Consider the following 24705-nt stretch of genomic DNA (forward strand, 5'->3'; position numbering starts at 1 on the left):
GACCTATACCTCCAGCATGTTTTGTTCATTGTATATACACACACACACACACACACACACACATATATATATATATTTACACACAAACCGTCTTGCTCAACAAAAATAATCAACATTAGATAAAAATCCACATTACAACGTTTTACATATCATACATATTATGAAAACTCCATGAAGTAGATATTTGAACTCACCCTGTAAACGTGAAAACTGAAGGCTGTTTATTGCACTACGGATATCTCCAGAACTCCCCGTACACAGCAACTCTAAATATTCCTTATCGGGAGCCAGAAATTTTCCCATATTCTGAAAGACATTAAACAAAAGTTATGTACTTACCATAGCAACAGATCCATGTTGTCGGACTTTGATCTAGTTCAACATATGGGACGTCAGACCTGACCTCGATATCAAATTATAAGCTTTCTCTGTTCCAGGGTTCTTATTCCTTCCATACCCATAATTCCATGTAGTGCATTCCAATAACCGAGACAGAGTATGCTTCATATAAAAATGTGTATACATATTAATGGAACAGGCATCTGTAAATGTAAAAATGGAAATTGACCAGGCAAGATGATTAACATAATGTAACAGTACAGGTTGCAGACAATATTGGTCACAGACAGGGTATACAATGGAAATCACCTGATCATGTCAAAGCTATCGATACAAATAATTTTGAGGGGGATGGGAGGTTGAATCGGACGGAAATCAGACAGCATGGATCTATCATTATGGTAAGTACATAAATTTTATATCCAATGCTGTCTATTTTCGGCTGATTCAACATATGGGACAGATTCCCAAAAGCTGTCTTACAGGGTGGTATCAAAGAAGGGCATTCCTGAGGATGGTAGAGCCAAAGTAAGAGTGAGATCTGAATTCTACATCCAGCTTATAATGAGATACAAAAGGCATGAACAGTGGACCAGGTCGCTGCTGCACAGATGTCGTCAACAGGTAGTCTTCTAAGGTAACAGCTTTATCAAGCCTAAGCATTTGAGTAAGCAATAAGAATTCAGAAACTCCAATGCCCTGGATCAACTTATCCACACCCCCACCAGGGGCAACAATATCCTAGACCTTGTCATTGCCAACATGAGTGACCGGTTTTCCACACCTAAAGTCAACTCCTCGTTGGTCCGATCCGACCATAAGCTAATCACCCTTGATATCCACATCCCGCCCCCACCCCCCATTAAGGAAACCACGGTAAAACATTTCTCCAAAGCCAACTTCATGCTTCTTAAGACAGAAGTGGTGAACTTCATGACACCCATGTAGATGAACAATACAGTTACGACTGCTGAATCCTACACAAATGTACTCTATAACCACTTACGAGTGCATGGATCATGCTATACCAAACAGAACCAAGACGCTATCCTCAAAAAAAAAAAGGAAGCCGATCTGGGGGTCCCCTGCCATAAACGAACTGTACAACAGAAGGAAGAAATTGTTGCGAGAGAGAGTAAAATCCCATGAGTGGAGGAGCTCCCTGGTCAGCCTCAGTAACAAGCTGAGATCCCTTATAAGAGCCTCCAAAGCTAGCTACGAAAACAAAGTCGCCACTGATTCTAAGGACAGCCACAAAGCATTCTATAGCTATGTCAGGAATCTCAATGGCAACCCCAGATCTGCTCTGAGTTACAGCACAACGGCACGAAAATTACAGAACCAACTGTTATTGCCAACATCCTGGCAGATAGGTTCAGCGCTAACTTTACCCCCCACCCCACCCCCCAAAGGGCCCATATCTTTACCCCCCACCCCACCCCCCAAAGGGCCCATATCTATACAGGAAGAATGCAGAGTCCCTGTAATCACAACTACGCAGGTAAAAGCTGCACTCTCTAAAGCCAAAAACACAGCAACCATGGGACCGGACAACATCCCAGGCTGCATTTTACACAAACTTCAGAACGAACTAGCTCCCCACCTAAGCACCATGTTCAATCATAGCCTTTTATCAGGCTTTGTGCCCACTGAATGGCATACAGCAACAGTTATCCCACTCCACAAAGGGGGAGCCACCACTGATCCCGGGAACCATCGCCCTTTTAGCCTGATGAGCCTGGTCTGCAAGGCCATGGAACGTATCATCATGGAACTCAGACATTGGTAACCTCCAAACTCTGGATCCCACCCAGTTTGGGTTTGTCAAAGGCAGATCATGCCTCCTGAAACTGATCGACTTCTTTGAGGCCGTCACCCAAGCCGTAGATGAGGGTAAGGTGGCTCACACAGCCTATCTTGACCTTGTCAAGGCTTTCGACATCATCCCCCATTCTGGAATTATAGCGAAACTCACTAAACTAGGTATAAATCTCTACATCACAAGATGGGTTTGACAACTGGCTCACTGACACTGTAAAAGTTGCACACTCCAAATCTGACCTCAAATGAGTGACAAGTGCAATACCACAGGGTTCAGTCCTGGGACCTCTCCTGTTTGGTATCTACTTCTCTGAAGTACAGGTTAACACAGAAGGCCTCTGACTAAAGAAGTTCGCAGATGACTGCAAACTAGGAACCATAGTAGAGTCCCCAAATGATGTGGAAATCCTACAGAAGGGCCTCGCTGTGACAGATGCCTGGTGTCAGAGACATTGCCTCAAGCTCAATGCCAAAAAGTGCATTGTCATCCCCTTTGGTTAAAACTCTATACCCATGAACTACTACTTAGACAGCAGTCTACTTAACACAGAATGTGTGATAAGTGACCTTGGGACCCAGGTGGACAGTAGTCTGCCCTTTGATAGTCATATCGCCACAGTAGTCAGGAAGTCCTTCTACATGGCACACCTCATCATAAAAGGGTTCTCATCCACGAGAAAAGAGGTCATTGTTCCCCTCTACTTGACACTCAGACAGATTATAGAGTACAATGCCCATTTTGGAATGTACCTCACAAGACATCTGCAGCAGCTGGAAAGGCCACAGAAGAAGCTCAGAAAGAGGATTACTGGCCTCAAACAGATGCCCTACACTGACCGTCTCAAAAACCTCAAGCTTTACTCCGTAGCATATCGCCTACTCTGAGGTGATCTCTGCCTAACATATAAAGCTATGTCAAACCCAGAGCTGTTGGACATGCTACTCCTAAAGAAATCCCAATCCCTCCAAGCTACTCTGTCTAGGGACCTAAACCTCGTCACCACAATAAACAGGACATGCTGGAGGGATAGATTCCTGTCCCAAAAACTTCCCATACTCTGGAACAGGCTATCCATCTATGTCAAGCAAAGTTCTTCATTAGCACTCTTCAAGAAAAATCTTGATGAGTGGATGGGAAATAGGAAATGCACCCAGAGGATCACTTCTGTGTCTCTGCTCGACAGTGGCACAGGAAAATAACTTTCTTGGGTGGCAGGGAACCTTGTTGGCTAGACTTACGTAGGCCCTCGGGCTAACAAGCCCATTACCTACCTATGAACCTACAAGACTATCAGATTTTTTAGCTTTCTTAGTCCCATGCAGAAAGATTCTGGGGTTGGTGATGCACACCTGGCACATAGGTTCATAGGCAGGTACTAGGCTATTGGCCCTAGGGCTTATATAAGCCTAGCCAAATGGTACCCTGGCTTTTGCCACCCAAGAAAATTATTTTCCTGTGCCCCTGTCAAGCAGAGCCACAGACGTGATCCCTGGGGTGAATTTCCCATCTCCCATCCAGTCATCAAGATTTTTCTTGAAGAGTGCTAATGAGGAGGTTTATTTGATATAGATAGGTAGTTTGTTCCAGAGTATGGGAAGTCTCTGAGACAGTAATCTATTCCTCCAGCATGCTCGGTTTATTGTGGTGACAATGTTTAGGTCCCTAGAGCGTGTAGCTCTGAGGGACTGGGATTTCTTTAGGTGGAGCATGTCCAACAGCTCTGGGTTTGACATAGCTTTGTATGTTAGGCAGAGATAGCCTCTGAGTAGGCAATATGCGATGGAGTAAAGCTGGAGTTTTTTGAGACGGTCTGCGTAGGGCATCTGTTTGAGGCAGGTAATCTTCTTTGTGAGGTATTTTTGTGGCCTTTCCAGTTGTTGTAGATGTCTTGTGAGGTACATACCAAATACATGTAGAATGTATTCCCTTTTGTTCAAAAACTTTTGAGAAAACACAGGTAAATATCTATGGATTGGTTTATGTTAGTTATGGATGCCACCTGTGGTATAAAGGATGGATTAGTTCAGTGACACACAATCCTTATGGAAAATAAAGTATGGAGGGTTTACATGAGTGTGTGTTTGTAATTCTGAAATTCATGTAGCAGAGGTGGTAGCAACTAAGATTATTGTTTTCCAGCTCAAAAATGTTATATGTATGGTAGCTGCAAGTTCAAATGGTGGTTGAGTTAGGGCCTGGAGCATAATCTTAATATCCCATGGAGGTTCTGGATCCCTAATGAGGATGATGCAGTAGAAAGATTCCTTTGAGAAATGCTTTTGAATTTTTTAAAAACAAAGAAGTGTCATTTTGTCTAATATGAAGTTAAAAGCTGCTGCCATTTGAACTTTGATTATGGAATAGATAAATCCTTGTTAGAACAGTTCAACTAGAAATTCCAAGACCAATGGAATGGGAGCAGAGAAAGGGTCCAAACCCTTTGCTGTAGCCCAAAAAGAAAATGTTTCCATTTACTATTGTAGATGATCTTCGTAGCAGATTTCTGGGACATTTATTATATCAAAAGAACTGATAAGCCTGATATCTCTGGCTACAGTCAAAATTGGAGGAATCACGCAGTTAGTTTCATGGTAGTCTCAGCCAATGGAGACAAGTTCAGACAGGTGAGAAAGGAGATCTGGTTATTGATCCAGCATCTACAGTGAATGTACCAGCAGAGACTGCAGAAAGGTGAACCATGTTTGTTGGGGCCAAAAGGGGGTAATGAGAATTATCTTAGCCTTACACTACCTGGCTTTCTGAATGAACTTTTAACGGGGGAAAGGTATACAGGAGACCAGGGGATCAACTGTGGACTACAGCGTCCCTTGGTGACTGACCATATATGCAGGGATAGGGCAAAATATCTTCTGCAATTGTTATTTACGTACAAGACAAATAGATCACAGCAAAGCTGGGCCCAGTGGCTGAAAATTACCACTGCCACTAATGGGTTGAGGGGACCACTTGTGAGGAGTTAGAATAAATAAGTTCTGCTCAACTTGTCCGCTAGAAAACTAACACGCGACAATGTGCTTTGCTAGCAGAAAATGGTGTAAAAACATTGCCCAATGACAAATCCTCATGGCCTCTCGACACAGGGGATAACAACAATCCCCTCCTTGTTTGTTGATTGACCATACTAAAGCCATTTTGTCTGATTGTATAGAGATTACACCCTTGGGGAAGGCATCCTGAAAAGTCTGCAACACGAGGAGGACTGCATCATATCCAAGACATTGACGTGAAGATTGGCTTCTAAGTTTGACAATGCATCGTGGATCATTCTCCCTTCGAAATGCCCCCTACCTCCATAGAAGGGAGGTGTCCACGGTCAATACTGCTGTTGGTGTCTCTGGAAGAAAGGGTCACCCTTGTGTTACTTATGGTGAAAAAAATCTACCATGCAATGTGCTGTCTGTAAATTCTTTTGACAGGAATCCTCGCATGCAGAGGCTCTGCAAGTGTTGACTGAAGAATTTGTATGTGGTAATGAGCCATGGGACCCATTAACATGGAAGAAGCTATGAGACTTACAAGCCGGAGAATCAATCAAGCTGAGGATGGGGATGATGTAACACATGTAAGGCTGTCTAATACAGAGAAGAAATTCTGTGTTGTGGGAGGCTGACTATTTGGAGAGTGGTATCAAGGTGGCATCCGATAAACCGTATCTGTTGTGCTGGAAGTAACTGACACTTAAGTAAATTAATTAATATGCCTAGATTCAGTAAGCATGAGTAGATAGTCTTGAAGGTAGGAGCCAATTGTCTAGAAAGGGGAACATTTGGATCCCAAGCATGTGCAAGTGCACAGTCACCACTGCCATTATCTTGGCAAACACCCTGAGGGCTGCGGTGAGATCAAACGGCAGGGCTCTGAACTGAAAGTGATTGGCTCCTAACGATAAATGGACTGCTACTCTATCTTCACATGATGGTAAGCATTCTGGAGATCTATCTAGCACATCCAATCATCCTTCCTCAGAACAGCAAAACAGACAGAAATGCGACCATCCAGAACTTTGTTTCAAGAACTGGTTGAGATGACTGGGATCCAAAATTGGTGTTGGGTCCCCAGTTTTCTTTGGAATTAAAAAGAACCTTGAGTAGATTCCAGATCCTAGTTGATGGGTCCCCAGTTTTCTTTGGAATTAAAAAGAACCTTGAGTAGATTCCAGATCCTAGTTGATCTTTGGGGACTAGCTTGATGACTCTCTTTTCTAGCAGTTTTGAAATCTCTAGTGTTGCTGGTTCCCACTGACTGGGTGGAATGTTGGGGATTACTTTTCTTATTGGAGGACAAGAAAAGGCAATGGTATAGCCTCTGGTACTTATATTTTGCACCCACTTGTCATTTGTTAATTCTAGCCAGTCTTGGGGGTGCAGAGATAAGTGTCCCCTGACTGCCTCCAGAGTGCGGCAGTCGGGCACACCTTCAGGGATGCTGATATGGCCTCTCAGAAAAGAGACTGCAGAACTCCTGATTGTGCAGTCCACTTCTGCCTTCTGGGTGATGTCTGTTAGCATTACCTCCACCTCTGCCACCTTCTCTCTCTCACTCTTTGGTTTTACAGTAGGACCTTTGAGGAGTGGAAAAATAGATGGAGACTGCAGAGAGCTTCTTACCATCCTATTCACTCCTGGTCAAGGTAACTAACTTTAGGTCCAAAAAGTGTGGAACTATCTTAAGGGGAGTTGATGGACGTCTTAAAGCCTTCCACAAAATCACAAAGATACATCCAGGCATGATGTTAACTGCAATACCTATGCCTGCCACTCTGGCCAAGCCATCAGCTGTGTTATCCATGATGCATGCCTATGTTCAAAATAGACTGTAGTGTTGACAGCTGGGAGTCAACAGTCTTTTGGACATCCACTGGCATAACTCCAGAAACAGATTTGGAAATCTCTGGTCAAGTCCTCCTGAAACCTGACAGCGTGCATGAGATAGTTCAGTGACCCGAGTCCAAAGGTCGCCGAGTATGACAGTTTTTCAAATATGTCCAAGACCCTAAACTCCCTGTTAAGGGGATGGACAAAGCAACTCTATTAAGGTAGTTTCTTCTTTGTGGCTGCTGCTACAACCATGGTATCTACAGGTGGACATTTACTCCAACGCTTTCTGTCTTTGGGAGCTTGGAAAATTCAGTCTAGTTTTCTGGGATGGACTCCATCATATCAGGGTCTTTCCAAGCCCACTGTGCCATAAGATTGACCAAAGGATCAACTGGGGATAGCACCCAAGAAAGCCAAGACAGAACCAAAGGCTTCTTAGAAATACAGATTCATCAGGAGATGGATCTTAAGTGGACCAACTCCTATCCATTTCATAAGCTCTAGAATTTCATGAAAGGTGACATCCTCAGAGGGAGACCTGGGTGGATTCTCACCCTCATCCAAATCTGTATCTTATAGGTTTCATAGGTAGGTACTAGGCTATTGGCCCTAGGGCCTATATAAGCCTAGCCAAACAGTACCCTGGCTTTTGCCACCCAAGAAAATTATTTTCCTGTGCCCCTGTCAAGCAGAGCTACAGAGGTGATCCCCAGGGTGAATTTCCTATCTCCCATCCAATCATCAAGATTTTTCTTGAAGAGTGCTAATGAGGAGCTTTGTTTGATATAGATAGGTAGTTTGTTCCAGAGTATGGGAAGTCTCTGGGACAGGAGTCTATCCCTCCAGCATGTTCTGTTTACTGTGGTGACAAGGTTTAGGTCCCTAGAGCATGTAGCTCGGAGGGATTGGGATTTCTTTATGTGGAGCATGCCAAACAGCTCTGGCTTTGACATAGCTTTGTATGTTAGGCACAGATCGCCTCTGAGTAGGCAATATGCGACAGAGTAAAGCTGGAGTTTTTTGAGACTATCTGCATAGGGCATCTGTTTGAGGCCGGCAATCCTCTTTGTGAGGTATTTTTGTGGCCTTTCCAGTTGTTGTAGATGTTTTGTGAGGTACATACCAAAAGGGGAGTTTGTACTATATAATGGGTCTAATACGTAGAGGGGAACAATGACCTCTTTTTTTTTCCTGGATGAGAAAGCTTTTGTGATGAGGTGTGCCACGTAGAAGGATTTCCTGACTACTGTGGCATGTGATTATAAAAGGAGAGACTACCGTCCACCTGTGTCCCAATGTCTCTTATCACACTTTTGGTGTGAAGTAGACTACAGCCCTATGTGGTAGTTCATGGGTACAGAGTTTTTACCAAAAGGGATGACTATGCATTTTTTGGCATTGAGCTTGAGGCCATGGCTTTGACACCAGGCATCTGTCTCAGTGAACCCCTTTTGTAGGATGTCCACATCGTTAGGAGTTTTGATTATGGCTCCTAGTTTGCAGTCATCTGCGAACTTCGTTAGCCAAAGACCTTCTGTGTTTGGTATAACAGGAGATGACCTAGGACTGAACCCTGTGGTACTCCACTTGTCACTGGCCTGAAGTTGGATTTAGAGTCTGCTACTTTCACAGTGTGGGTTCTGTCAGTGAGCTAGTTGGCAACCCATCTTGTGACAGGGATTAATACCTAGTTTAGTGAGTTTGTATATAATTTCAGAGTGGGGGGTGGTGTCGAAAGCCTTGGCAAGATCTACATACGCTGTGTGTACCACCTTACCCTCATCTATGGCTTTGGTGACCGCTTCAAAGAAGTCCATCAGGTTTAGGAGACATGATCTGCTTTTTACAAACCGGAACTGGGTAGGGTCCAGAGTTTGGAGATTACCAATGTCAATGTTTATAAGTTCCATGACGATACGCTCCACAGCCTTGCAGACCAGGCTAGTCAGGCTAATGGGGTGGTAGTTCCCGGGGTCCATGGTAGATCTCCCTTTGTGGAGTGGGATAACCGTTGCTGTGCGCCACTCATTGGGCAGAAAGTCTGAGGTGAGGCTATGACTGAACATGGTACTTAGGTGGGGTACCAGTTCGTTCTGTAGTTCATGTAGAACACAGCCTGGGATGTTGTCAAGTCCCATGGATACTGTGTTCTTGGCTTTGGAGAGTTTGTTTTTACCTGTGCAGCTGTGATTACAGGTACTTTGCATTCTTCCGGTATAGAGATGGGCCCTTTAGGGGATGAGAGAGGGGTAAAGTTAGCACTGAACCTATCTGCCAGGATGTTGGCAATATCAGTTGGTTCTGTGTATTTAGTGCCATTGTGCTGTAACTCAGAGCAGATCTGAGTGTTGCCATTGAGATTGTTGACATAGCTATAGAATGCTTTGCAGTTGTCTTTAGAATCAGTGGCGATTTTATTTTCATAACTAGCTTTGGAGGATTTTATGAGGGATCTCAGCTTCTTACTGAGTCTGACCACGGAGTTCCTCCAATCATGGGATTTTACTCTTTCTTGCAACAGTTTCTTTCTTCTGTTGTAGAGTTTGTTTATAGCAGGGGACCACCAGATTGGCTTCCTTTTTTTGGAGGATAGCATCTTGGTTCTGTTAGGGATTGCACGATCCATGCACTCGTGTAAGTGCTTATAAAGTGCATTTGTATAGGATTCAGCAGTCGTACCTCTATTGTCCGTCAGCATGGGTGTCGTGAAGTTTGCCACTTCTGTCTTAAGAAGCATGAAGTTGGCTTTGGAGAAATTTTTTACGGTGGTTTCCCTAATGGGGGGTGGGGGTGAGATTTGGATGTCTAAGGTGATTTGCTTGTGGTCGGATCTGACCAATGAGGAATTGACCTCTGGTGTGGAACACTAGTTGCCCATGTTGGTAATGACCAGCTTTAGGATACTGCTGCCCCTGGTGGGGGTGTGGATAAGTTGATCCAAGGCATTGAAATTTATGAATTCCAGAAAACATTGAGCACAAGAGTTGGTACGAGAAGTTTTCCCAGTTAATGGTGGGGTAGTTGAAATCACCCATTATTAGGGTGTTAGGTTGTACATAATATTTTCCAGTGCATCGAGAAATGAGGAGTGGGAATCCTAGGGCATGGTGAGGCATCTGTAGCAAGCTACAATTTGCTTTGCGGTCTTGCCCAGAGTTATGCACTTGGATAATCTCTGATGCATTATGCTGAGCAACTAGCTTGCAGGTGTGGATATCCTTAATGAATATGGACACGCCTCCGCCTTTAGTGCTTCCGTCCAGGTTAGGTGGCTGAAAGGTGTGGTATGACTTATAGCCTGGTAATGCAGGAGTGGTCTCTGGAGCCTTGAACCATGTCTCTGTCACTACACAGATGTCGATGTTCTCCATTTTAAGGAGTGCCTGGAGCGAGTGCATTTTGAAGTTTAGACTTCTAGCATTAAGTAGCATTACCCTCAGATTTTGCTTGCTTGTACCGGTTACGGTGGTGCATTTGTCATTTGAATCTTGCCTAAAAAAGGCACTATAGGGGTGGCAAGAGCCTTAGCCAGTATTCGGAATCTCAAGGGCAACAGGGGCAGGCCATCTCTGGCAAAGCATCGTGATTTGTCGATCATGTCATCTCAGGCAGACAGATACTGGACCCCCTTAGAATGACACCAGAATCTTCCGTGACAAACTCTGGGGAAAAGTTTATGTGCTTTCACTTGCACATCCATGTCTTGTGAACAGATTCTGTTGGGGATACAGAAGAATCTGAATCAGACTATGAGCTGATAGAGTAAGTGGCTCCAGAAACCTGTGGTGCCAAATGTCCCTGTCTGACAGGATGAGTGGTAAGTGGAGTCGTAAGATCCAGCTGGGAATTTGGTGAAACCAAGCTCTGAGAAAGTGCCATCTGTTTGGGTAAGGCCAAAACCCTTGCAACCACCTTGACGGACGAAGCTGTCACTAGACCAAAGGATCCCTCTAGATCCGAGGAAACAAGAGAAACCTTGACTCCTGGCAACTCCAGCTCCAAGCAAGACCTCAGACCCAAGCTGTCTAATGCACAGGCTCCTAAGGGAAGAGACTGCTCCGAAAATCTCAGTGTCAAACTCCCCCCCACCCCGGAGACTGGCACCAATACTGCAGCTCCTAGTCTATTCCTGATTTGATGACATCAGTGTTGACAGGGACATGCAGACACTCGGCATCAAAGTTGAAGGGACTGCCGGTGCCGAAAGAAACACTTTGTAATGTGTCAGATCCAGAACTATTGAAGTCTGAGGATGGACTGCAACAGGTGAAATGAGTTGGAGGATAGGATGATCAATGGTCGATATGGTCCCTGGGAATGGTACTGAAAAAACTCCAAAGTTGGATCTGTGTCCTCAAAATCTTCATCATCCTGTTGACATCATACTCTGTCACGCTCCCAGATTATCAGATAGAGAAAGCCACCGAGGAAGGTCATGAATATTTTTTTCCCTTTTAAGACTGGAGAAAACAGTCTGGGACTCACCAGTTCCAGAGACAACTGAGGCAGAGGTGAGGATGGGAGGTTGTTGGTTCCAATCTCTTGGCTGACTCAGGTGCAGGTCCAACTGGAACTGCCGGATCGAAATTCTTTTTTGGAATCAATCGAGATTTGTCTTTATCCTTTTCTTTGGATTTACTCCCTTCTTTCTCCTTATCCTTCTTATCAGAAGACTTGTCCGAACACAGAGCCCCATCTTGCTTCTTAGCATAAGAAGAGGAGGGTCCAGAAGACATAGTCCCTGTCTATGGAGGGAGAATTTCCTCCATCATCACTTTGTCTCGACGAGCTTGCAAAGCTCTGGTACTAAGGATGCACATGAAGTGCACTATGCATTCAAGTTGTCAGCACACAGGCAATACATGCAAAGTGGTAGGATCCTGAGAGGGCAGTTTGTGACCCTACTCTGAACACTTCTTAAAGGCTTGTGATTCAGCCATGAAGACACCTGGAGTACAGAAAACTCTAGCCAAAATATAACTATGTAACTATGTATTAACAAAACAATAGCAATATAAACTCTATAAACAGTAATCACAGAAGAATGTTACAGCTAATACGATTAAAAAAGGGGGAAAAAAACATTATTCTAAGAATAACTATATCAACTCACTGCTAACCAAGGCACAAGAATAACACTAAAGTTAAAGGGAGACAAGTCTCCCTGTACAGGAGAAGTAAGAGATTAAACTATATAACTACAATTCTATCTAAATCTATAGAAATCAAGCAGTTTTGAAAAACTCTAAACTAAAGGATACCAGCCCTCAAAAAAGAATCTGGAAACTTCAGGCGGCAAACAACATATGAGGCATTGGACTGCAGTAAAGGGAATTACAGGCAGGGGAGGAGTCAGAGCCTGGAACCATGAAAGCTTCTGATTTGAAGTCAGATCTGATGTCCCAATATGTTGACTTTAAATAAGACAACATCAGATACTATAACATAACTGCAAGAGAAGTCAAATCAATGGCATTTTATCAAAAAATATTCAAACTTGCACTACTACAAAGGTAAAACACAACATTCAAGAAAGAAAAAGACAGCAGCAAAACATTTGAGGCAGAAATCTGAATGGCAAGTACCTCGTTAAATAATTTGGAGGCAAAACAGTCAAATACAATGAATATGCTTTGATACGAATGCGACATGTACAATAGTGATGCCTCAGCAAAAACTATTCAGAAAATCTTACACAAGTGTTAGAAAGCGGACAGTATTCCCTACATCCACAGTTATTTTTCTTGCTCCTTTGAATGATCAGTGCTGTTCACTGAAGAGAAGAAATTTTAATGTGCATAAGGTAGTACCCCTGTTTGACAACTAACACCCAACAGGGGTATTTATCACATCAAATGATATTAAGATCATCCTTTCATGTGAATAGAACATTTGGGTAAAACCTTCATGCTGCTCCTCCTGTGGCTCACTTTAAAACATTGAGCTCAAGAGATGAAAGTGCAACCTTGGGTTCCTCAGTTTATGACTCCAGTGAAAAAGGGGAATTTGCACTTACTAGACAAGATACTGAATATGTTATAAAACTCTGACACTAACATTTACATAAAAAAAATCCTGCTATGCTCCAAATGAGGCAAAGAGAGGGGAATATGACATGCAATATAGGGTCACCTATGAAGATCAACTAACATGGTGAATATTCACATTTCTGTTACATCTGACATCCAGGGGTCCTATGCAGTGGGAGAAATACTTTGACAGACTTAAAAAGCAGAAAGGCAAAAGATTTGCTTGAGACCACAAAGACATGTAGCATGAACACATTTTTAAAATACTCACAAAGGGCAGTTGCACCTTGGTGGAATGTCACATTATTACATTGGTTAAGGGCTTGTCTGACACACACACACACACACACACACACACACACACACACACACACACACACACACACGTGTGTTTGCATGTGAATAAATGTGTGTGTATATATATATATATATATATATATATATATACACACACACAAACACGTATATACGCATGTGTGTAATTATGTCTAAATACACATACATGTTACATAAACATGTATAGATGTATTACATATGCATGTAAATGTGTGCGTGTACATAAAATACATACATGTATGTACACACACTTTTTACATATATATATATATATATATATATATATATACACACACACACACACGCACATCACACGTGTGTGTGTGTGTGTGTGTGTGTGTGTGTGTGTGTGTGTGTGTGTGTGTGTGTGTGTGTGTGTGTAGCAGTAGTGCAGTGTTTAGCATTGCCATATCATAGCACCAAGTTGGCAGGAATGCCTTCTGTGCAGAGTCTACATGTACTCCCTGTGTTTGTGTGGGTTTTCTCCAGGTTCTCCAATTTCCTCCTTCATTCCAAAGACATGCAGAAGGTAGACTGAACACCCTAAACTGGCTTAAGATACGAGTGCAGGTGTGTGTCTGTGTAGTATGGAAGTGAAACCATGATAGATACAGCAACCCTGCAGTGTGAACACTGCCTGTAGAGGCCTGTCACTGATGACGCGACTCCCCAACCCATAAGCAAAAATGCGAAAAAGGGGGTTATGGATGTATATGTATGGGATCACTATCACACTCCTGAAATGCATAATACGTGGAACAAAATATTTAAGATCAAAACTCTGAAGACCATCATCTAACAATCTGGAATACAGACTCCCTTCTACCAGTGCAAATCCAGGAACAAGTACAAAATAGAATGGGTCCAGAAGGGGTGTGGATCCAGAATGACTGATAACATGATTCGGGGGGGGGGGGGGGCGTTAAGTTTGGGAGTTTGATATTGTGGCCATCAGCGTTTTGATCTCTGACAGTATAGTCCTGCTTTTGTGCATTTCAAGGTTATGACATTAAGTGTGTGTGTGTGTGTGTGTGTGTGTGTGTGCGCATTTCAAGGTTATGACATTAAGTGTGTGTGTGTGTGTGGTTCCCATCCATTTTATCAAATGGAAGTTTATTCAACAAATGGAAGGGATTGTAGAAAGTTCACATTGTCGAACATGCAAAATCTCTAAGGTATGTTTTGTTGGCACAGGTAAGTGGGGGTAGGGAATGGGCGGGAGTGTTTAAGAGTGTGTTTGCATGTTAGAACAAGGGTTAGGTAAGCATGTGCGTGCATACGTGTGTGTGTACGCATGCATGCAACTGTGTATCAGAGCTAGAGGCAGGCAGATAACCCAAGTCAGCCCGAATACCAGAAACTTAGTAGTTCTGCGACGGATGCTGTTGCTTCAGGACTGACGTCAGGTCGACAGGGGTATAAAAACAGGCAGCAAATGACATTACATCAGTTTTTCTTGCCCCAAATGTCAGGAGCCCCCCAAATAGGGAGCTAAGTTATGGTGGGGGAAAACACCACCAGTAAAAAGTAAATACCAATACCCCTGAAAGGGGTGAGTAAAAGGCGTAGAGAGGAGAGAGAGAAACCAGGGGGCTGGAGGGAGGGAAACTAGGATTGCAACATTGAATACACTCGAATATCTACTTTTATGTTAAGTGTACACAAAGTACAGTTTTGTACCTACCATAAATGTAGATGTTCGAGTGTATACACTGCTGCAGTCATTACACTTGGGTTATCTGCCGTCAGGCGGTCTCGCAGTCGGCCAGAGTTCCAAAGTCTTGGTCCGGTGTCGGTTGCTGTCGCTTCTTCCCTGATGTCAGAGCGCCAGGGGTATAAAAGATGCAGCAGACGCCATTTTCTTCAGTTTTTCATGCCCCAGATGTCTGGTGCCCCCAAATAGGTAGGCAATACATATTGCTAATAACACATACAGGTAAAATAAGAAACAATACCTATGGCTACAAGCAAATACACCACATAGGCTGTAAAGGATAGAGAGGTATAGATAAGTCCCAGCTAAGAAAGTGGGGTTGGTGGGAGGGTAACCTGGACTGCAGCAGCGTATACAATCGAACATCTACATTTATGGTAGGTAAAAAACCGTACTATGTTCGTGTTACACTGCTGCAGTCATTACACTTGGGTTGAATCCCAAAGCTGAGGTTGGGTGGCTGGGTCTATATAGGGTTAGGAGTGGCTATGAGGCCCTGCAGAACTGTAGTGGCAAAGCCAGCTCTGGATTTGGAGTATAGAGGTAAGTGGTAATGTTTGGTAAAGGTGTGCACTGAACTCCAAGTTGCAGCTTCCAAAATATCCTTGGGTTGGTACTCCTCTAAGAAAGGCTGCTGAGGTGGCTGTAGCCCTGGTAGAATGTGGCCTAATGTTACTAGGCACAGTTTTCCATGTTGTATGTAACAGAAACGGATACAGTGTCCTATCCATTTTGAAATGTTCTGTTTTGAAATAGCCTTTCCCTGTGATCATGCAGCATAGGACACAAACAGTTGCTCAGATTTTCTGAAAGCTTTTGTTTTGTCCAAGTAGAAACGTAACTGCCTGCATACGTCCAATGAATGAAGAAGCCTCTCCCCTTTATACTGGGGATTTGGATAAAAAGTGGGCAAATGAATGGTTTGGTTAAGAGCCACACTGGATACCACCTTTGGCATAAAGGTAGGGTTTGTTCTTAAGGAAACCCTGTCTTGATGAAAAATGATGAAAGGTTCCACTGCCATTAGTGCCTGTAACTCTGAGACTCTCTGTGCTGAAGTTATTGCCAGCAGCAGAGCAGTTTTCCATGACAAAAATTTTAATTCTGCTGAAATGGCTGGCTCAAAAGGTGGTAGAGTAAGTTTTTCCAAAACAAAGTTGAGGTCCCAAGTTGGTGTTGGTGCTCTCCGGGGCGGTCTTATGTTTTTAGCCCCTCTGAGGTATTGTCTTAGTAATGGATGTGAAAAAATAGGAGGATCCATGTTGTAATGAGCTGAAATAGCAGAGGCGTGGATCTTAATAGATGAAAAGGAATGGCCTTTGTCCAGCATCTCAGTTACGTATTGTAATATCTGAGGAATATTTGGGACAAGAGGGTTTAAGCCTTGAGCCTTGTTCCAGGCACAGAATCTTTTCCATTTTTCTGAATATGATGTGCTGGGCCTCCTGGCCTCCAAAATGACATCCATACCAGCTTTAGAGAGGAGTGTTGGCTGTTTGGTTAAGTAATCTGCCATGCAGCCAGATTTAAGGTTTTGAGCTGGCTGTGTAGGATTTGATTGTTTTGCAGAGTCAGAAAATGAGGTATTTGAGGTAAAATCCATGCTGGGCCTTGAGCCATGTTCCTCAATATTGGATACCAGTGCTGTCATGGCCAGTCCGGAGCAAATGAGGATCATTTGTGGCTTTTCTAGTCTGGCTTTCAGGAGTACCTTTGCTAGTAGAGGCAGTGGTGGGAAAGCATAAACCTTTAGTGTTTTCCAACTGAATGATAGGGCGTCCACTTTCCATGCTTGTATGTGGTATGTCCTTGTGCAAAATTTCTGTAGTTGGCAGTTCAGTGGGGAGGCAAAAAGATCTATGAGTGGGCTCCCCCATTTCTGAGTTATCATTGTGAATACTTGTGGATTTAGTTTCCACTCGTGAGGATCCATGATATTTCTGCTTAAGTCGTCTGCCAGTGTATTTTTCTTTCCTGGCAGGAATTGTGCTTGCAGCTGAACTTGATAGGTCAGTGCTGTATTCCACAAAGTCATTGCTTGTCTGCATAGGGGGTAGGAATGTGTGCCCCCTTGCTTGTTTATGTACCACATTACAGTGGTGTTGTCCGTCTTTAGTAGCAATTGTCCTGGATGCAGAAGGTCCTTGAAAGCTGTCAGGGCATTTTGTACAGCTAGCATCTCTTTTTGATTGATGTGGAGATGCATTTGGTCTGTGGTCCACTTGCCCTGGATACATTGTCCTGCCATGTGTGCTCCCCAGGCATAATCCGATGCATCCGTTGTTATTGTCTGCCTGGCTGTCCCTTGTTGTGGTGACATGCCTGTGCCCACCATTGAAACTCCTGTTGAAGGCAGGGGATGAGCGGTATTATTGCTTCCAAACTGTGGCTGTGCTGAGTCCATACGCTTTTCAGATACCATTGTAACTTCCTCATATGCAAGTCTGGCATATGGAATTAGTAGTATGCAAGATGCCATGAACCCCAAGGCCTGGAGAATTTTTCTTGCAGGGAGTTGGGTTTTTGTTGCCATCAATTGAAAGTATTGAGTCGGTTGACCTTGTTTGTCTGGCGTGAGATAAGCCATCTGGGCCGTTGTATTTAACTGGCAGCCAGGAATATTATCTCTTGTGAGGGCACTAGTTTTGACTTCTTTTCATTTACTGTGTACCCTAGGCAACTTAGGAAGCTTTTTACAAATGCCAGATGCTTTAAAAGAATGTCTTTGCTTTCTGCTTGAATAAGGCAGTCGTCCAAGTATAGGTATATTTGAATTCCCCTTTGTCTGCAAAATGCAATTACTGGTGCCAGGCATTTTGTGAAGACCCTGGGCGCAGTAGATAAGCCAAAGGGCAGTGCAGAGAATTGGTAATGCGTTGAACCTGCTAAGAATCTGAGGTATCTTCTGCAATTTTGTCTAACAGGGACATGCAGGTATGCCTCCTTGAGGTCCAACGTTATTAGTCGAGCCTTCTTGCCCAGCATGGGAAGAAGCTGCTGTAGTGTCAACATTTTGAATTTGGGAACTTCCAGATAAGTATTTAGAGCCGAAAGATCCAGAATGGGCCTCCAGGCTTTGTCCTTTCGGGGGACCAGAAAGAGTCTTGAGTAAAATCCTTGTCCTTGCTCTTGTGTTGGTACCTCTTGAATAGCTCATGTCCATGAGTGCTGTAATTTGTTTTTGAGCCTCTGCCCATTGATTTGGTGGCAGGTTTGGCATTCCTTTTAGCCTTGGCAAAGTGTGAAAGTGGAACCTGTAACCTTGAGATACAATATTTAGAACCCATTTGTCTTTGGTGATCAAATGCCAATTGTGTGCAAAAAGTGCTAGTTTTCCTCCCAAGGGAGCTGCCAAGAGAGAGGTGCTTGGCAGCTGGATGGGGAAGTCATTGGGACTGTTTCCTATAAGGTTGTGGCCTGTCTTCCCCTCCTTTCTGGGTTGAAGTACCCCATTGGCGAAGCTTGTAAGAGCCTTGTGGCTGACCTCTGCCTCTTGGGCGTCTGTATCTGCCCCTCTGAGGTCTGTCTAGTTGGAAAGGACCAGTTTTTAGTTGGCCAATTTCTGCTAAAACGAGGGGGCTGAACCTGTAAGAAATCCTTCACCGTTTGCATAGATTTTACCTTATCTTCCATTTTCTTTAATACTACTTCTGCTTTAACTCCAAATAAAACATCCTGCTGTAAAGGTGCATCCAATAACTTTGCTTTAACATGGTCAGGTAAACTTTGTTCTTTTAACCAAGCATGCCTACGGATGACAGACCCTGTAACTGCTGCTCTACAAGAGGCTTCTAATGAATCAAATCCACATTGCAAAGTATGTTTGCCCACTTGTTCTGCTGCATGCAGTAAGTCCTGCATTTCCTTAAAGTCAGGAAGCTCAGAATTTGGAAGCATTTTTTTGTTTTAACTGAGACATCAAGTATTGCTGATATTTCAGCATGTGAAACTGGCAGTTTAAGGCCCTCATTGCTAGAGTTGCAGAAGTGTATACTTTCTTTCCCCATCTGTCTAATGCTCTAGAATCCCCTTCAGAGGGAACTGGATTTTTAGCTGTAGAGGCCTTAACCCCTTTGGGACCCTTGGAAATGGTTTCCGGGTCAGCAACAGGGCTTTTGTAAAGACATTTGTGAGAGTCAGGGACTCTGTAGTATCTGTCTGGTTTGACTGGGGCTGGAGGTAAAGAATCAGAATTTAAACTAGATTCAGAGTACACATCATCCACAATGTCTAATACTGGCGGAATAGCAAGGAGTCTGTGCTGAGGCAATAAAAGGAACTCTCGGAGCCTTTTCTTGGATTCTGTGTAATCCTGGCCCTCCCAGTGAAAATGCTCCCTCATAGTATGTAAGATTTCCCCAAAAGAGTAGTCCCTCTGGAGGAGAGGCTGAAGGGATCGATTCTTCAGCATCAGAATCCTCATATGGGGATAAAGAGTATTCCTGATCTGCTGAGGAATCCGAGGAAATGGAAACCTGGTCAGATGAGTAATAGTCTTCATCCTGTCTAGGCCTTTTATCAGTAGGGGGATGGGAACCCCTGATCAGAGTAATTAAGTCTTCGGCCATTTTGAGCATCTGTTTCTTAGGCATTGGGGCCTGTCCTGGTGAATGCTGTACTGGCTTTTTTATTTTTAAAGGAGTTTTAGACTTAGTATAAGATTTGATAGTTAGTGTAGTCGGTCTGAATACACCTTCTGCAGCTGAGGGCTGTTCAACTGCTCCGGATTCCTCTGAAGGAATAGTCTCGGTAAGGCCTAAAGGTAGAGTATCCAGAGGCCCAGCCATCTCCGTGTGGTAGTCGGAGGCAGCCTGAGGTTCTAAAGCAGCGGTCGTCAGGGGCTGCAAAGGCACCTCGCTGAAAACCGGAGAACCAGTGAATGCCTAGCAGAGGCCTCCTCGTCAGGTCTGGGTCTCGGATGCCTGTCCTTGTCTTTGCGCTTTTGGTGTATTCCAGTCGTCGGTTGCTCCGACGGCATGGTGCAATTGAATTTTCTGCCAAAATAATATCTGGCAAAATCAAACAGATGTTTAATAGTGTGCTTGTTAAACCTAGCACAAAACCGACAACCAGTGACGTCGTGGTCTGGTCCTAGGCATGGAATACAGTAAGAATGAAAATCCTTATGAGGTATTTGCTTCCCACAAGAAATACAATTATTAACTTTTACGGACATCGGTCTGAGGCAAGAAAAAGTTTCCCCAACGGGGTACTTAGCTTTATAGAAGACTTCGGTTCTGAAATTCGAATTGAAAATCTCAGGAGTCGGCCGACCAGCACTTGCGAACTGCTTCTGCTTCGGGCACCGCGCGGCGAGAGAGACTGAAGAAAATGGCGTCGGCTGCATCTTTTATACCCCTGGTGCTCTGACGTCAGGGAAGAAGCGACAGCAACAGACGCCGGACCAAGACTTTGGAACTCTGGCCGACTGCGGGACCGCCTGACGGCAGATAACCCAAGTGTAATGACTGCAGCAGTGTAACACGATGAACATCTGTACTATATTCTTTGTATTTCACTGTTGCAGTCATCACACTTGGGTAGATTCCCAAAGCTGAAGAAAGGTGGTGGCAGTCAAGAAGAGTTAGGGCTGGCCAGAATGTCTTGCAGGACTGCTGCTGCAAAACCTGCCCTGGATTTGGAAAAGAAAGGCAGGTGGTAATGCTTGGTGAAAGTGTGTACAGAACTCCAGATAGCAGCTTCCAGGTTGTCCCTGGTAGGGACTCCCCTGAGAAATGCTGTAGAGGTAGATTTTGCCCTAGTGGAATGTGTTCTGACACCCTGAGGGGTTGTTTCCCATGGTACTTGTAGCAGAGATGGATGCAGTGTGCTATCCATTTGGAAATGGTTTGCTTTGAAATGACCTTGCCCTCTGCCCCTGTTGCAAAGCTGACTAGTAACTGGTCAGATTTTCTCAAGGGCTTAGTCCTATCAAGGTAGAATCTGAGCTATATGCGCACGTCCAAGGACTGCAGGATCCTTTCCCCTTTATTTTGAGGATTAGGGAAGAAGGTTGGCAAATGGATGGATTGATTCAGAGCCACACTGGACACCACTTTCGGCATAAAGGAAGGGTTAGTCCTGAGGGAAACCCTATCAGCATGGAAAATAATGAAGGGTTCCACAGCCATAAGTGCTTGTAGCTCAAACACTCTTCTAGCTGAAGTGATGGTCAGAAGCAAGGCTGTTTTCCAAGAGAGGCATTTTAACTCTGTTGACTCTGCAGGTTCAAAGGGGGGGGGGTGAGCTTTTCCAGTACAAAGTTAAGGTCCCAAAGCAGGGGTGGGTGCTCTCCTTGGCGGCCTTAGGTTGTTTGCCCCTCTGAGAAACTGACTGATAAGAGGGTGAGAGAAAAGAGGTGGCTCAGTGTTGTAATGAGCCAAAATGGCTGCGGCATGTATCTTAATGGAGAAGGACAGGCCTTTGTGGAGTAGGTCTGCTAAGTAATTCAGGATTAGAGTCAGGGAGGACAGAGTTGTGTCCTCTCCTTTAGATTGAATCCAGGAGCAGTACCTTTTCCACTTATCAGCATAGGATTTTCTTGTACTGGGTCTTCTGGTTTCAAGAATGACATCCAGTACCTGCTTGCTTTGGGTTGCTGGGGGAGAATTCAAAGAATAAGCCAGGCTGCAAGATTTAGGGTTTACAGTTGCGGACGCAAAATCTGTCCCTCCTGCTGAGAGAGAGCAGGGTTGGGTTCTGGTGAAGGTGCCAGGGTGGCACCAGGGTCAAGCTGTGCAGTAATAGGTACCAGTGCTGGCGTGGCCAGTCCGGGGCAATCAGAATTGTCCTTGGTCTGTCTTGTCTTATTTTGAGTAATATTCCTGAGAGAAGGGGCAGAGGTGGAAAGGCATAGATTGAGACATTTACCCATTGAAAAGATAAGGCATCCACTTTCCAGGCCCTGCTGTGAGAATTCCTGGTGCAGAATTTGCTGAGCTGGTGGTTGCAGGGGGAGGCATAGTCTGATGAGTCTGTGGTTAGGGTCTGGGCGGCGTGGGGTTGAGTAAAGGGCAGTCCCTTATTGTGGTTGCATGCTGCTGCCCACCAAAGAAACTCTGTCCTTAGACAGGGTACGACAGGAATGACGGTTTCCAGGTCTAAAGAATGTTGGCAAAAAAGTCTTTTTAAGTACCACTGAAGTTTTAGACAGAACTCAAGTGATCGGTTTGTGTCGAACATCAATAGTGTGAAGAACTTCCTCAGAAGCCGGTGCCTGCTCAGCAGCTCCAGACCCATCCAAGGTAGAGACATACAAAGGTTCCATAGTTGAAGAGCCTTGCAGCATACTGGACTCCGAACGGGTCTCAGTAGAGGCCTGCGAATCCACTGAAGCGGGCATCAGGGGCTGCAAAAGTGCCTCACTGAGTACCGGCGAACTAGCGACCAGCTTAACAGAAGTGTCGTCGGCAACTTTGGACCTGTGCAGTCTGTCCCTGTCTTTATCCTTACTTTTTTTGGAATATTGGTAGTTGGATGGCTTATCGAAGCCATTTCGGAATACAGAGATCGAGAACGAAAGTATTTAGCAACAATAAGGGCCTGACGACGAATGGTTCGGGTATTGAACAAGGCACAAAACCGACAGCGAGGGACGTCAGGGTCTGGGCCTTAACAGGTGACGCAGTAAGAATAAAAATCTCGGGTGTGGTATTTGCTTTCCACAGGTGAGACAATTGTTAACTTTTTCCTGACATAGGTTAGAGCAAGAAAAATGGATCCCCAACGGGGTACTTAGCTTCATAAGACTTCAGGATGATTCAATTCGTAAACGAAAACTCGGGTAGCAGCCGACTGGCACTCGTGCAAACTGCTTCTGCTTCGGGCTCCTCGGCAAGAAAGACTGATGTAATGGCATCGGCTGCCTGTTTTTATACCCCTGACGACCTGACGTCAGTCCTGGAGTGACAGCATCTGACACAGAAATACTAAGTCTCTGGCATCTGGGCCAACTGAGGGCTACCTGCAGGCAGATAACCCAAGTGCGATGACTGCAACAGTGAAACACGAAGAACATCCTCAGATTCAATTTCCTCTCATGGGGTCTGGTTGTAAAATTGACTGGAAGATTTCCGCCTTATCATTCTGCACCAGTGGAATGGAATGATCACATTAATACATGTTCTGCTTTGATGTCACTTCCTGGTCGTCATGGTTACCCTGCAAAAAAGGCTAATAATGCAGGGCTCCCCTCCATTTGTTTATGTACTACATAACTGCAGTACTGCCTGGAGCAGCTACTAAAACTCCTAGCCTTAGAATTGGGATGAAGACCTGAAGAGCATAAATAATTGATGCACCTTTCTTTACACTGATGAGTATGGCTTTACTTCTTTAGTAGCAGGTGCAGTGAACTAATCTACTCATGCTCCACAACCCAGGGTGGAGGTATCCAAGCCCAGGATTTGCTTTCCTAATCAATAGAAAAGAGAACCCTGGGTTGGCCTTCACCTGTGCTCTTACTATCAGAATACTTGGACAGACAGGATGAAGGATACTACTCTCTGCAGAATGTGAAGGTAATACTACCAGAGTTTTTTCTTTGGTACCACTGGAGTTCCTTAATTGTGGCCTTGCCATGGTGACTGCAGAGAAATGGTACTATGCTAAAGCAAATCTAGTTATATTCAAAGGAGAAATGAGACAGGCTGAATTACATTTGCAAATGCCTTTCATTAATGAATACATAAATATAATTTATTTATTTTTTTTTTTACAAAAAAGCTTTCCAAATAAAAACTTATGTTGCTCCTTTCAGTAAATACTGCAGCAAGTAAAATCTGAACTATCCAGAAGATTAAACTACATTCAGTGAAAATGCAGCTTAACTGTCAAGAAATTGGCACATTTCCCAAATCTGCACACATTTTCAGTGCCTAAAGCTTTTGAGTTTCTTAGAATGTAAAAGTACGTCAGCTTACTTGGATCCCCCTCCCAAGTGGTATTTAACTGTGGATACAGGAAACTTTTCATTGAAAAGGAAGGAAAAAAAAACCCAGAAAACACTGCCTTGGAATCTTGGAGTATAGAGAGAAACAGTCCACCACTGCCTTGCTTCTGGAGTGTAGAAAAAGGGACTGCACTCCTGAAAGTTCAAATTAAAATCCTTTTGCTTGTGAAACTATGCAACTGCTGTTTGGACATCTAAGACACAAGTAGTTAGAATTCAATAAATCTTTTGACTATTGGGAATGACATGTTATTTAGAATTTGTCTTTATGACACCTGTTTTGTCATCCATGTAAAACCATTTGTTTGTCATTGATTTTTTTTCTTGAAAGTGTAAAACTGCTTACTTGTATATTTAATTTTACAAAGTGCATTGCTTAATTTTTAGAATTCAACTATTCACTTCTAAAATACATGTGGCTGGTGGCTTATTTACTAGCCTAATGCAAAGTGTACTAACTTGCAATCGCAACTGTTGCCTTATGTCTTCTGAAGATTTATAGCACAAGCTACTGATATTTATACTACACAAATATTTGATTGCTGGCTTGCTTTACAGGTAAACAGTAATTATGTTCTAAGTGCGCCAAATGTATCCGGCTTTTGACAGCATTAATGCAAATACAGGGAAAGTGGTGCTAGAAGTAGACAAATAATTAAACCCCCTGTAAAATACTG

At 43.9% G+C, this 24705-nt stretch overlaps 1 protein-coding gene across 1 annotated transcript in view; it reads right to left on the minus strand.

Moving 5' to 3' along the window:
• The window catches only part of RAD17 (RAD17 checkpoint clamp loader component), a 1292309-nt gene that overhangs the window by 870005 nt on the left and 397599 nt on the right, over positions 1–24705 (minus strand). The window contains exon 10 of the mRNA XM_044063883.1: positions 195–306. Within this exon, the coding sequence (XP_043919818.1) occupies positions 195–306 (112 nt within the window). The remainder of the gene's footprint in view (positions 1–194; positions 307–24705) is intronic.

The sequence above is a fragment of the Protopterus annectens genome, chromosome 2.part2 (genome assembly GCF_019279795.1).
Source record: "Protopterus annectens isolate FY-2018-M chromosome 2.part2, PAN1.0, whole genome shotgun sequence".
NCBI lineage: Eukaryota > Metazoa > Chordata > Ceratodontiformes > Protopteridae > Protopterus > Protopterus annectens.